This window comes from Pimephales promelas, chromosome 22 (assembly GCF_988280905.1).
Source record: "Pimephales promelas chromosome 22, fPimPro1.hap1.1, whole genome shotgun sequence".
Taxonomy (NCBI): Eukaryota; Metazoa; Chordata; class Actinopteri; order Cypriniformes; family Leuciscidae; genus Pimephales; species Pimephales promelas.
This window is the reverse complement of record NC_142790.1, coordinates 16,240,133-16,255,006: the sequence shown is the minus strand read 5'-3', so window position 1 is coordinate 16,255,006 and position 14,874 is coordinate 16,240,133. Positions and strand designations below refer to the sequence as shown.

The window sequence follows — 14,874 nt, the reverse complement described above, 5'->3', positions numbered from 1 at the left end:
TCCAAAAGGATATAATTTTTGTATTTATGAAAAAAAAAATATATATAAATAGGTTTTATATAATATTTATATAATTTTAATATTTAGATTATATAATTTATATATTTTTTTTATTACATAATATGGGATTTTATACTATATATATTAAATATTTATTAAAATGATAAATGAAATATAAATACAGATAAATATTTTATTATTTATCTATAATTTCTATATCATAAGATATAATAAGCAAAATGGGTCTTTTGAAAAGAAAGAAAATATGATATGCATTTAAATGTTATACACACACACACACACACACACACACATATATATATATATATATATATATATATATATATAACATTTAAACGCATCTTATTTTCTTTCTTTCTTGTTAAAAGATGCATTTTACATTTAGTTTTATTAAATGCAGTAGGACTGGGGAATGAAACTGAATGTTCGCATATCTCGATATAATAAATTGTTCTATCAAATCTTTTCATTTTAATTACATTTATGAATTTGACAAGTGACCTTGGCATTGCAAGGCATTGTTTTAAGTAATGCATGATTTGCAACTCGGAGTTGTTGTTCTGTTCAATAAAGTCTAATATTTTGGAACTTCTTTCAGAGATTTCTTCCTAAGGAAGAAACTACTTTAGTTTTCCCCAACATCATTAATGAGCCTCCTACATTGGCAGTCCTATAATCAAAACAAATAAAGTTAACTCAACATTACAGAGCATTAATATTAGTAGACTCTTCCTCAGTGATTGTTCTAGTTCCCTTTAGAAAAATTTCAGACAGCAGCCAAAGAATGTGGTCCATATCAAACCGAGAATGTTCTCTGGATGAGGAATGTAAGGCTTGTCGAGTGTGTCGTGCGTATGGCACATTGCTATCAGTAAGCGGATTCAGATAAGAAGTGGGCATGTCAAATTACAGCTCTATTGTGGCCGCTCACCTCTCATGGAAAAGGTCCCAGAAACACTTCTCGGTTTTCAGAAGCAAACCCCACACAAACACATGAACTCCTGCCAGCTGAGCACAGGGAGGTCAAGGGAGAAAGGTCAAACTCACAAGGGGAGGGGCTGGTAAATAAATTTATATAACTGGAACTATAACTGGAAATCACCTTCAAGAGGAGACACTCATGTTGGACAGGATGTGACTGAGCAAATGAGTCATGTCTTACAGGTACCGGGGAATGTTTGCGAGCGCCGTTAGGGAGATAATATCTTAAATTAACTGCCGTTGCTCAGAGCTTACTTTTTGTTCTACCAGTTATTTTTACACTCTGGGTGACCCTATTTACCCCCTTTTTGTCATTAAACCACAAACTCCATTATTTGTGAAATCTAATGCCAGACTGTTAGAAACACCACCTTATTCCGGCTTGTTCAGAGATGAAGTGAAACTGGTTTTGTAAGAATTTGTAACGTTAGATTGTGTCTATTGAAAATGAGTACACTCTTTCTATGCAGAAGTCTCTTCTGCTCACAGAAGCTGTATTTATTTCATAAAAAACACAGTAAAAACTGTAATATTGTGAAATATTAGTACATTTTAAAATAGCTGTTTTCTATTTTAAGATATTTTAAAATGTAATGTATTCCTGTGACGCAAAGCTGAATTTTCAGCATCATTACTCCAGTCTTCAGTGTCACATGATCCTTCAGAAATCATATGCATTAAATATGCTGATTTGCTGCTCAAGAAACATATGTTTGTGGAAACCGTGATACATTCTTTTCAGTATTTTTGATTAATAAAAAGTTCAAAAGAACAGTAAATGTTATACTGTCACTTTTGATTAATTTATTGCAGATTATCTTTTAAAAAACAAAAAAAAACTACTAACTAGTAAAACTGGTAGTTTATGTAATATATTTAAATTTGAAAATGATACATTTACATTTTTGTTGATGCATAGAATTGAGTTCACTGTAAACATGTTGTGTCAAACTAGATTCATTCAAACAGACAGGTTTATTTTGATACTAGTGCTTCTGATAGTTCATTAATCCAAGGGAGGATATAATTTGTTAATGAGCCTATAATAAGTGCCACTAGATTTAATGACTAACGCACTTGAGGTCATAATTGCCATGTGTTTATTTAATATGATACGTTTTCAGTACATACCCTGCATGCTAAAACTAACCAGACATTCACATTTCATGAATGCAAGTGGCAGAACTCTGTGTTAGCAGCTCTGTGTGTTTATGTAGGTGAGGTTTCTTTTACAGAACTCATACTGCCCATATGTTAATTAGACATTCCTGGTTCTGTTTACTCATGTGTGTTGCTCAGGCCTCACAAACATTTTTCCATATCATTCATCTTCTTTCCGAGTAGTAAATACTCATAGAGTTTACTTGAAAGTTAAACAACACTTTCAGTGCAACACAAACACTGTATTGCTCTTCTTTGTATTTCAGTTTTAAAGGCCACATATCATGCAAAATCCACTTTTTTAGCCCTTAAATGCATTTTGTTGTATATTTGGAGTGTTTATACGTACAGAAAAGATGAAATTATTCTCTTCAGGTGCTTCGTTTATATCTTTATATTCTGTTTTGGTCATATTTTTCAACCTGTTCAGATTTTTCTGTTCTCTATTACGTTTTTTGAACAATTACGTCACAGTATTTGCAGCGGAACTGCCAAATAAGGACATTGACTACCGGTCCAACACTTCGAGCAATCCGCCATTATTATTTCTCGCTCCGATTTGTAGTCCAAGCTCAATGATGCAGAAGTTACGATAGGGCTAGTCAAAATGTTCGGTTGTTGGATGTAGTGACCTGAAGCACTTCAAGGATTCCCACTTCAACAACCTCCGCCAGTATAAAGAAGGGTTTGCCGATCGACTTCGTCTGAATGAGGGGAAAATTCCTTCTATCATTTAGCTGCTGTGTTTTCTGACGCTTTCTAAACATAAGTTATCATATTATTATCAAGACAGATTTTTAGTGGTAAGGTCAGACCGCAGTCATTTATCTTGTCAGTGTGCTTGTTTTAACAAGAGAAATAGTCGACTGATCCCCAGCGGTGCCTTGTTCTCCCACTAGCTCTCAAACATCCCGCTCAGAAGAGTAAGCACTAGCACTCGTAATTGACATTTCTGGCTTATGGCAGATTAGTGCAGAGGTTAAGTATGCCTTTGTAACACATCAAGAAAAAAAATGCTGCAATGTCGCCATGGTTGTCTTTAGGCCCCGTTTGAAATGGTCTACCCAACGAGGTTTATAGAGTGACGTTAATTGCGCTATATTTGGAGCGAGTGTGTCCTTTACAGGGAGCTAACGGAGGGATAGTTGGAATGGCTGGACAGCGAGCAGCTGTCCATTCCTTCTGTCAGACGTTTGAACCCTGACTGCACCTCCTCTTCCCACCTCTCTTTAAATCATTGCTCATCTCTTCAATGCAAGGTGCACAGAGGCCAGCTGCTTCCCTGACCTTATGACCTATATATATATATACAGTATGTATGTATATATTAGGGCTGTCAGACGATTAATCGCGATTAATCACATGGGTGCACTATGTAAAAAAAAAAAAAAATAATATATATATATATATATATATATATATATATATATATATATAAATATAAATACACACACATGCATGTATATTTAAGAAAAAAAAATATTATTTATATATAAAATAATTATATTAATATTAATTTAATATATTAATATTTAATATATTAATATTTATATTTATATTAAATTTATATTAATATAAATTATATATAAATCTATATACAGTATATACATGAAAATATTTCTTAAATATATACAAGCATGTGTGTGTATTTATATATATAAAATAATTATACACAGTGCACCCACATATATTATGTAAACACAAACTTTTATTTTGGATGCGATTAATCCTTTGACAGCCCTAATATATATATATATATATATATATATATATATATATATATATATGTGTGTGTAAATATATGTATATGTATATATGTATATGTATTATATTTGTCCCGTAAAATCACGATTAATCAATTCTTTATAAACTGTTTATTTTCACATTTTTCTTACCACAACAAAAAATAGTAATAAAAAATAAAAAAAACAGCAAATAATTATTACAGGTCTACTACGTAGACATTGTCAATTTCTTCAAATATACATAGGTATCGCACATAAATGTCGCATGGGAATCCAATAAATGTACATTGTTTTCATGTTCATGTACATTGTTGTCATGTACAGTGTACAATGTTTTCAATCCATATTAATACATGTTATTGCTTGCCATTCATGTCCAAAATAGTCTTTATTCAATTAGTATTAAATTCTAAAATAAAAGTTTCTTTTACATAATGTTTGTATATATTATTATATTTATATATTATATATAGCCTGTGTGTGTGTTTGTGTGTGTGTTTATATATGCATAAACGTCTATTATGTAAACAAACTTTTATTTTGGAGTTGATTAATCACGATATATATATATATGTATATATATATATATATATATATTGTATTAATTTACTTAATTTAAATATATGTATGAGAAGAAAAGGAGCATCTATTGTTCTATTGAATCTATTGTACTGTTGCTACAGTAAAAGATAAATATACATAGATCCACTATAAATCAGTCAGGACTATTCCATCAGTTGTCTGTCATTATGAAATACATTATGGCATGAATCTTAAATACACACAAGACTCCACTGGCTAAATTTATGAACTGCTTAATAAATTCAAAAGCCCCCGGGCCCTGCATCACATGCCTCATCAAGACAGATAGCCGCTTTTATTGGGTTAGAGAGCCTATTAATATTCCGGACCATGTAGATAATAAACAAAACGTTAAGGTTGATTGCATGCCTGTTTGTTTGTGCTGTGTCGTAGCGTCTCTGAATTTGATATAATGCATGAATGCAAAACAAGGGTACCGCTTTAATGGAGTATCGGGTAATTGAGTTGTGTCTCTTAACTGTGGGTGAAAAGATTTCATAATCCTTCTCATGTCATAAGAGAGGCCTTTGGATCTTTGTCAAATGCCTTATGCTGATTTTGAGCCGTGAGGTTCTATTGCCACCACTTATTTTTGGAGTTGAATTTCACATGGCAGTTCTCATTATACATCTCGATGTCTCATCATGTTGTAAGATCTTCTTTTAAGGTAGTTTTCAGTATTGTTTTTGTTTCATTAGTAAGTAGAATTGTTTTTTGCTTTACAAAATAATTTCTTATGCAGTGTTTTTGTCTTGTTTAAATTTATATTGTATTCAGAGAATATGTCTTAAATTAAGTTTATATTTCTTACCTTTTGGCAAAATTTGTTTAAAGTTTTTGCTTGATTTAAGCTTAGTTAAATAAATAATCTCTGAAACAATGTCTTATTATGGTATACAATTGTGCTAAAAAAATATTGGAATTTACTTAAAAATCATTGTCTTTAACTTAAGGGTGTTTAGATATAATTACGGGGGAAAAAAATCATAACAGCGCACACATGCCAAAATCGAATCCACAAAGGCAATTTTTTAGCACAACCTCAGACGATGAGGCCTTTCCGTCCCGCAAACTATCAAATGAATACCTCTTTTTTTGATGTTTGGTCTAATTTAAGGTTGGCAAGGATGCAATGCTCCAGAGGATTTAAACGGCCGATACTTCCCCATAGGCCTGTCTAATGGTGCTGGAATATGGCCAGGATTTTCCATTATATAGCCGCCGTCATCTCTAGACAACACAAAGAAACGTTCTCGGTTCCCTAACGTAACCTCGGTTCTATCTAGAAGAGGGAACGAGTATTGCGTAAGTAAGTTGCTAAGCCTAGTCCACACCACATGATTTTAAAACGTCGGGCTGAACTGTGCGGTTCACACTACATGACTTGCTCTCTGTGAAATCAGCAGTGTTCAAGTTGTTGAGCTGTTCGCACCACACGACACAACGTGATTGATCCGCAACAGGAGGTAACGTACTACACGAGTTGACAACAACTCTGTCACCCAACGATTCTATGTTGTCTACAAACCACGTTTTGTCACAAAAAAACACGCGATAAAACGAACCAGAAATGATGCGAAACAGCGTAAGTGACTTATGCAATACGAGAGAACGTCTCGTGAGAGAAAATATTATTCTTATAAACCTATGGTATTTTTCTTTGAAATTACCTTTTATTTTTCAGCCCTACATGCTTGTAATTCATTTGTACTGATTTGGTTTATGCATTTATAACACAGTTTTGCCCTTTTTGTCCAAAATCTCATACTGTCTAAATAGGTACTATTGAATTTGAATTTACTTCACGACCGTTACAAAAGTATTCTATAGTATGATATATCACCATCCCTTTGCCACCTGCAAATCCCCACCATCCCTCCCTCTTCATCATTTGTTCCCTGTGGAGGATGCACTCTCAGTTATGTTAAGTTAGTTTCAGTTTTCATGGACTTTTAGTTTGTTTTCATTCATTGTTTTCATTTGTTTGATTTTCCCGCTTCTCCTTTGTTTCTATGGTCACAAGTTATTAGTTTGTTGGATTTAGCTGTGTTTGATTAATTATCTTGTTTGAATCTGCTCTTAAGTTATGTTTTCTCCTCGGTTGTTGTTTGTGTGTGTTACACACGCTGTGATGTTTTATCGCCTGCTTGTGGATTAAACCTTGTTTTTATTTTGAATCTGCCTTCATCTTCATCTTCTAACAGTGGTTGCCCTGGAAGATGTTGTTGTTTCATCTGAGAACAGATTAATATTTTGTATTTATTTATTTATTATGTTATTTATTATTTGTATTATATTTTGGATGTATTGCCTCTCATATATCACTGTAAAAATATATAAAAAAACTGAAAAAATATTTTATATATATATATATATATATACCTGTAAAGATTTTAATCTTTTGAATGCTTTATATATATATTTTACAGAAAAAATCGTGTATGTAACTCTAATGCATGTAACTCTATTTGGGAATCACTGGTCTAATCCCCTATCACAATAGGACATTAGTTTTTCAGTTGTCATTGTAGTTATGTGCGCTAGTTAATTTTATAGTCATGCATGGTGTATTATTAAGATGATTTTTAATTTAAATTATTATTAAAATTTGCTCAAGTGCATTGTATTTATTGTTTTGTTTACATAAAATACAGTATTTTACTATTGTGCCTTCCCAGGGTAGCAGTCCGCCACTTTCAGAGACTTGCTTGAGGATTAAAGAGAGATCAAAGCAATCTTAGAGCATTATGTGGACTTTATTTTTAAGTTGCTGCGCAACTACAAGATTAAGTTATTGCCATTGGATGGAGAATAACACTCTACACAAAGGCATGTAACACATGTGACATCATATGTTCAAAATCAGCCTTAGTGTTGATAGAGACATATTTTTTTTTGCATTAGTATGTTGTTTAATGATCAAGAACAGTTAACTTTGCTAACTTTTTAACAGTTACTAATTCTGTTTTCTACTTCAGCTTGTCAATAGCTGGTCATATGAGTAGATCAGTGCCTTCTGTAAATGGCAGAAGAACAGGCTTATGTGTTTGGCAGTGAATTATGGTCCCATGGTCCCTTTAGGTCAGTAAATAACCCAGACAATGCTAGGAACTTGTGACAGAAGTTCTGTTCAGACAGGAAGAAACAGAATGGACCCTTGTGAGCTCTTATCAACTTATTGTGAGAAATTATGTTTAGAAGATCCTTTAAGCCATTTAAACATTAAGAATGCCCTCTCACTCTTTGAAGTTGGTCATCATGGATGCAAGAGATGTCAAGTGAATTAAACTGCAGTTAAATTGTTTGGGCTTAAGCTAGTTCGAGCCGTATGATTTTCCCGGAAAGCTCTGTTATGCAAACTCAGCGTTGCGTCATTCATAGTTTTGCTGTTGGCTTCTAAGTTAATTGATCTATTCTAGATGCACTAAGAGTTTTCATTGACTGGTGGCAGAGTGAACCATATTTTTTGTTGGGAATCAGAACGGATTGCACACATTACACAGAGTGGCTTTTATTTTACAGAATAGACTTGAGAGGGTTTGCATGGACCCTTTCACATTTCCGGGTCACAAGTCAGCATACATCTATAGTAGTGAATGGGAGATGACAGTAAATATAATATTTGGAAATCCATTATAGTATTTCCATGACTTTCCAAAACAGGTAAAAATCGATATATATATATATATATATATATATATATATATTGTTATCAAATAATTTACTTTTTAGAATATTACCCTTTCATTCATGCAGTGTAATAATTAAAATGAATGATTTGGTTGCTATGATTTGGAATATCCATGGATGTAACATGTTACTAGTATCTCATTTTAAAGAATATTACTGAATATAAAAATGCCTACATGGGTTTGTAATGAATTTGCATAATGCCGGCATATGGTTTTCCACAAACAACATCGCTTAGACCCGCCCAATCACAACAGACTGGGCCATCAGATCAACCAGAGCTGAGTAACCTCATGTAAAGGAGGGCTTTAGAGAGACTAAACATTTAAATTTAGATGCATGTTTCCTGTTGTAGGAAACCTCCAAAACTGAACTGAAATGAAGAACCTTTAAAACAGCATAACAAGGCCACCTTAATATATGGCTAAAGAGAAGTTAAGTTTGCTGTCAAAATACTGGTTAACTTGTATTGAATCCTTGAATCTCTTTTGGATTGTTCTTTAGTTTTATTGGCTGCCTGTTCTAGTTTGTAATATCCCTAACTTTCTCCCAACATGTGATCCCTTTCTTACAGGACTTGACTACATCAAACAAAAGTTCAATGAGCCGGTGGAGGAGATTAAGGAGGAAGCACCTAAAGAGGAGGAGAAGGAGAAGTCTTCTACCAGCCCTTTCTATCGCCACGGCACGACTCCAAGCCACTCTCCTGTCCAGAGCCCAAACCCGTCACCTCCTCCCTCTCCTCAGAAGAGCCAAGCACCCAACCCCAGTGCCAGCCGCAAGATAAGCAAAGACAACAGCAGCGTAGCCCGAAAGATAAGCAAGGACAGTAGTAGTGTAGCTCGCAAGATAAGCAAAGAAGAGAGAGCCTCCATTGTGGCAGAGATCACCAAAGTATCCGCCCCTCCTCTTGTACCGGCCATCAAGTTACAGGAAGTGCCCCCACCAAAACCCCCCAAGACCCTTATGCCCCCGCCCAAACCTGCGAGCACAGGTAATGGGCAGCTACATGCTGCTTATCACAGTTACTATGTGAAGCCAGTGTCGAAGATGCCTCCACCAGAAGAACCAGAAGATGAAGAGCCTGAGATGACACAGTCTAGCTTGGCCAGGATGCCTCCGCCACCCAAACTGGTCAGGACACCCACTCCCAAACCAGAGCCCAAAATCAGGAAACAAGAGTCCGTTAAACCAAAGAGCTTAGCTGATACCAAGAAAGCCAGCATAGATATGGCAGATGAAACACTAGTGGAAGAATCTGTAAGTGCTTGGCTACTTTAAGTGACTTGTTTACCTTACAGAGGTCTTTTATGGATTGTGCTGTAATTGTTACATCATGTGTCTTTTTTACCCAGGGTCCTAACTCAGTTTTGGTTGCAATGGTTATGCTTTTGAACATTGGATTGGCAATCATTTTTGTCCATTTCCTGACATGAAACACTACCATTTAAGGTAAGCTTTTTTCTTTAAACACTGCAGTTCAAAATGTTGGAGTCAGTAAGATTTTAAGTAGGGCTGTCAAATGATTAATCGCGATTAATCGCATCCAAAATAAAAGTTTGTGTTTACATGATATATGTGGGTGCACTGTGTATAATTATTTTGTATATATAGAAATACACACACATGCATGTATATTTAAGAAAAAAATATTATTTCTATATAAAATATTGATATTTATATACAAATCTATACTATAAATCTTTATACATTGTATACTTTTATACATATTTTCGATGCAATTAATCGCGATTAATCGTTTGACAGCCCTAGTTTTAAGATTTCAATTAAATTCTGTTGTTTTACATTTGTTTATCAAATAATCCTGACAAAAAGAATGTATCAAAATAAAATAAAATTAAGCAGCACAAGTGTTTTCAACATTGATGATAATAAGAAATGTTTCTTGAGCACCAAATCAGCATATTAGAATGATTTCTGAATGATTGTGTGACACTGAAATTGCAACTTGGCATCACAGAAATAAATTGCATTTCAAAATATAATCAAATAGAAAGCGATTACTTTAAATTGTCATAATATTTCACAATATTACAGCTTTTACTGTATTACTGATCAAATAAATCAATTTAATGTAGTTTAATTTGAAATGACTTAAACATCCAAGTTGAATATATTTGAACATTTAAAGGTGGGCGTACACGGTACGAATTCTGACGGTCGGAAGATCGTATGTCCAGGCACACTTTACGAGTGAGTTTATCCAAAAAACGTACCGAGGCAGTGATATACGACACAATTTTACAACCTGCTGAATTCCGAAGAAATCGCACGAAGTTCCGCACTAAAAACTCTCATAACTGCATATAAAATAATGATACAAGCCGTGATTATTTTGCTATAGGCTCGTTTTCAGCACCGGGAAACGGACGTCCGTTCACCCTTGTGTGTGAAGCTATAGCGCCGTGAATGGGGCTTGAGTGAGCTTGAGCGTGTTGTGAGTGATGGCGCTGGTGCCAGATCCCGTGTTGTCAGATCCACATAATGGAAAAGTGACAATCTGGTCTTGTTTTTTGGATTAATGTCACACTTTACACTGTGTCCTAACTATACGCGACACGATAAAATTCCAGCGACAGCAAGTGTGTCTGTCCACACTAGACGCGACGCGACTGTGAGACGCACACATTCAGAACAGCGTGTGAGCAGAGTCTCGAAAGCGCACTGTTGGCCCGCACTTGCATTGGAAATGGGTAAGGACATAATCAAATCAAGAAATAACATTATTAAAAATCAAAACATTAACAAAATATACTCATTGACTAATTTTGTTATGAAGTACAGTTGTATGTTTGCATAGAAATTATTTTGAACGCTATATTACATGCTTTCAAAATCTGAGGTAAATTATCCGTTATCGCTTGTGGCACACTGACCTATTTATAACTAAAAATAAATAATGTGTACTCATAACCAGTGTAATTTCTTCATTCTGTCAGCCGCGACGTCGCAGAAACTGTTTAAAAATTAGAAACTTTGCGTGTCGTCGTCGCGTCTGGTTAGGACAAAAACTCTGATTAACATGGAAAAGATACCTTTTATCGCGTGTCGCGTGTAGTTAGGACACTGTGTTAGGAAGTTATTAAAGTGGTTCGTAATATATTAATCTTATTTCCAAAACACAAGCTTTGAACTTATTTAGGATTTTTATATAATTTCTTTGTTTTTGTTAGTTTTTGCTTGTTTTTCGTAGTAATATCTGGCAACATTTTTAGCCTACTGAGGTCCCAAAAGTGATCTTGTGATCACTTAGGATCTCTCACTTAGGAATTTTCGATGTTCTTGATCTACACATTTTAAGGTGCATTTTAAGGTTTTTTAGATAAACTGTAATTGATTTTAGGAAGATACAAATGTAATGATCATCGTGATGTGTAAGAATCTGTAAGAAATGTACAACACTATCAAAAACAATAGCATAATAGCCTACAGATGTTTCAGAATGAAATATGCCAAATACTGGCCAGTAGGAACACAGCAGATGCTGTTTAGTTAACCTTTCACAAAGTCATTATAAAAACATTAATTGAAGCATTCTTTCTAGTAGTCCACACCATTTTTGTCTTTCTTCTGTGGATTTCCTCAGCTCATTCAACCGCACACACCTCACGAATGCAAGCCGACAGCTCCCGAACTTTTTCGACATGCTTTAAAATTATCGGGAGGTCGAGAGGTGCTCGGCTCGTATCTTCCTCGCTCACGATGCGAGCATAACCGATTTACACGCGATTTCTTCCGAGTGAAAAAAAATCATCTGCGAGCTCGTAAAACAGCAAAAAAAATCCCACCGTGTACACCCGCCTTAAGGCAGCAACTTTTTACGGTGAACTCAGCCTGTTCATTCATACTAATAGTGAAATTATTGCAGTTTGGAGGATGGAATTCACACAGAAAAACACATTTTTGAACAATGTGTTTAAAGCCAACATACAAAATAACTGCAACAGTCCCTGTGGCAACTAGCCCAAGCTCCATTTTTCTGGATGCATTGTGACTTTTAACCCTGTATAACATTTATGCATTTAGTGTTGGATGGCAACCCACACAGTTGTGTCAATGACCTTTCTGAAATCCAAACGGCACCGGGCAGTCTCCAGAGAGCAGAGAGAGCTGAAGAATCAACACACGGGAGTTTGAAATCCAGAGCATCATCCTTGAAAATGACATGGTCTAATGTCATGCGGCTCTGGGAAACGAGGCGAAAATATTTCGGGGGGAAAAATTACCATTAAAATGGAAACAGAAGAAGAGAATGCAGTGTGACGTGACAAATCTGCTGATAGAAAGCCTTAATATCAGCCACTTCATGGGTCTCTGGCTTCTGGCAGAGACTTAACTGGAAATGTTTGATGATGCACTTTTACATGATGGGCAAGAGCAGCTGCCTTACTCATTTACCATCTGACGTGTAACTGGGAGATGTGCTCCGAGTGCCAGAGGAATGCGTTCAGGGGACTTTGCTGCAGCGGGCGTCCCTCCCAGTGAGAGGAAACCGAACGCGTACGGCGGTGTCACTCGTCCCGTCTTACACCCTTTACTGACCCACTGCAGTTTCTTCTAGCGTCTCCTTCGTTCTTCTCGGAAGCTCCCTACTGTACTCGTCACGTTTCATGTATCTTTCTTTCTTTCCTTTCTGTTTGTTCACCTCAATCAACACCGTGTTTGAATTATACGAAGCAAAAAAATCACTACCAGTTTTTTTGTGTGTGAGTATTGGTACTATTTAAAAAAATGGGAAAATATTATATTATTTATTAAAAATGTGCAATATGATTTATTTTTACACTTACAGAGTTTAAACTTTCACCAATGAGGGACATTGTAGTTCTGTCCCATTTGAGACGGAAAAACAATAAATGAAAAGTTTCAAGTTTTGATGCATTCTAAACATGGCAAAACCAATCAAAAAGTCTTATAAAGTGTGTTATTTATTGAATTTTGGGAATCGACTGTTTGTCATGTTATGTAAATGAAGCCTATGCCATTGTGCATGCGATGTTGTGGAAGAGTTGTCGTGCTTCAGATGTCAGGTATGACGTGTGACAGCAGGTGAGATGTTTCGGAGAGAAATAAAAAAGTCGTTGAGGGCTTGCTTGCATGCTTGTGACCTTGGATGCTTTGGAAATCAAAAGTCAGGTAGTACCACAGTCGGGTGGCGCTAGAGGAAGTAGGACATTGCCTTTAAGAGTCTTTAACAGTACTTCAGTTTACCTCAAACGAAATAAAGGAAAAAGCCTCGTACGAGATGAAGTCTTTGTCTTAAATCTGTAGTATGCAAATTTTGACCGAAGCAGTCATTGGGAATCTATTTTAAATGTGCCACTATATTGTAAAATGATTTTCTTTTGGTACGTCTGGAAATTGAACTTCTGTTTGTTATTCTTCTTATCATATTTATGTGCATTTTTCCTCTTTGGAAGGTTTATTAATGATTTATTTATTATTATATATATAATTCTAGATATCGTGTGATAAATTCTAGATAAGTGTTTGGTGAGTGTACAAGGGCTTTCTCTTCTTCAAACCCTCATTTGCTTTTAGTTTTCGTTTGCATGGAGACTTTAAATGGACTAACACCTGTATATCTGATTCAAAACAATCTGAGGTAAATGTTTAAGGCATCAAAATTTACTCTTAAGGACGTGTTTTATTTGGTTGGATTTCAATTCTGTGCAACAATGCGGTGCAATGTGTACGGGCTCTTTTTACATGTTTTCTGAAGGAGAGTTTGGAGCTCTTATAACAGGACAATGAATTAATTATTTTTCTAAAAACAGATGTTGCACAAACAAAAGACATTTATATACTATATCTATTTATAAGAATTTTTACAGAGCACAGCCATTACAATACGAGTTCTACGATATTTTTCTACAGAAATGCACAACTGTATTTTGTCAAAAGCAGTTTAGCTCCTTTATATTCAGCATTGTATCTCACACATCAGAATTAAAACTCTAAAACTATATATGATTCAATGTGTCTTGAAATGCTGAGGATGCAGGAATCCTTGTTTGAACCCTTCAATGCAAAAAAAAAAAAAAAAAAATCTCTGTTACATTTCGAGCCCATAGAGCCCCACGTATTTCTGTAATTTGAAAAGTTATGGTATTTATCTGTATAATAAAATGTTATGCCTTGTAAGTCTGCTTTCTCCATAATTGTTTTCCCCTTTTCAGTTATTGTGCTATAATTAACAAATCTATGTGCTGATTCTCGTCCAACGCTAAAGCTCTGGTTACACTGTAAAAAAACGATATTATCAATAAGTTATAACAACATATTTTTACATTACAAGTTATACAAGATTCAACTTTTTAATTTTACATTTTTTTTAAAACCTTCATCCTTCTAATAAATCCTTCCCTCTCGAAGCCCTAAAATTATACTTTGTATTTTTTTCTTAAAGTCCTTTTTTCTCTTCAGTATTAATTCAGATACACATGTAGACATAAAAAATTGTGGTAGTGTTTTAGCATTTTTAGTTTTAATTTTGAGCATTTTTTCTATGTATACTGAAGCATTCTTCGCCTTCTGTTCATATCTAAGGGGCTCAAATTGACCCCTGAGGGAAGGATTTGTTACTTTTTTATTTCACCCACATAAACTCCTCAAATCCAGTCTTTGTGTGTGTGTGTGTGTGTGTGTGTGTGTGTGCGTGTGTGTGTGTGTG

General features: G+C 34.9%; 1 protein-coding gene across 1 annotated transcript in view; it reads left to right on the top strand.

The window, feature by feature from the left end:
- jph1a (junctophilin 1a) overlaps positions 1 to 14,345 on the top strand; it is a 40,986-nt gene extending 26,641 nt beyond the window's left edge. The window contains exons 4-6 of the mRNA XM_089125630.1: positions 8,755 to 9,440; positions 9,536 to 9,632; positions 12,228 to 14,345. Coding sequence (XP_088981756.1) covers positions 8,755 to 9,440; positions 9,536 to 9,616 — 767 coding nt within the window. The 3' untranslated portion in view covers positions 9,617 to 9,632; positions 12,228 to 14,345. The remainder of the gene's footprint in view (positions 1 to 8,754; positions 9,441 to 9,535; positions 9,633 to 12,227) is intronic.
- Positions 14,346 to 14,874: the final 529 nt, after the last annotated feature.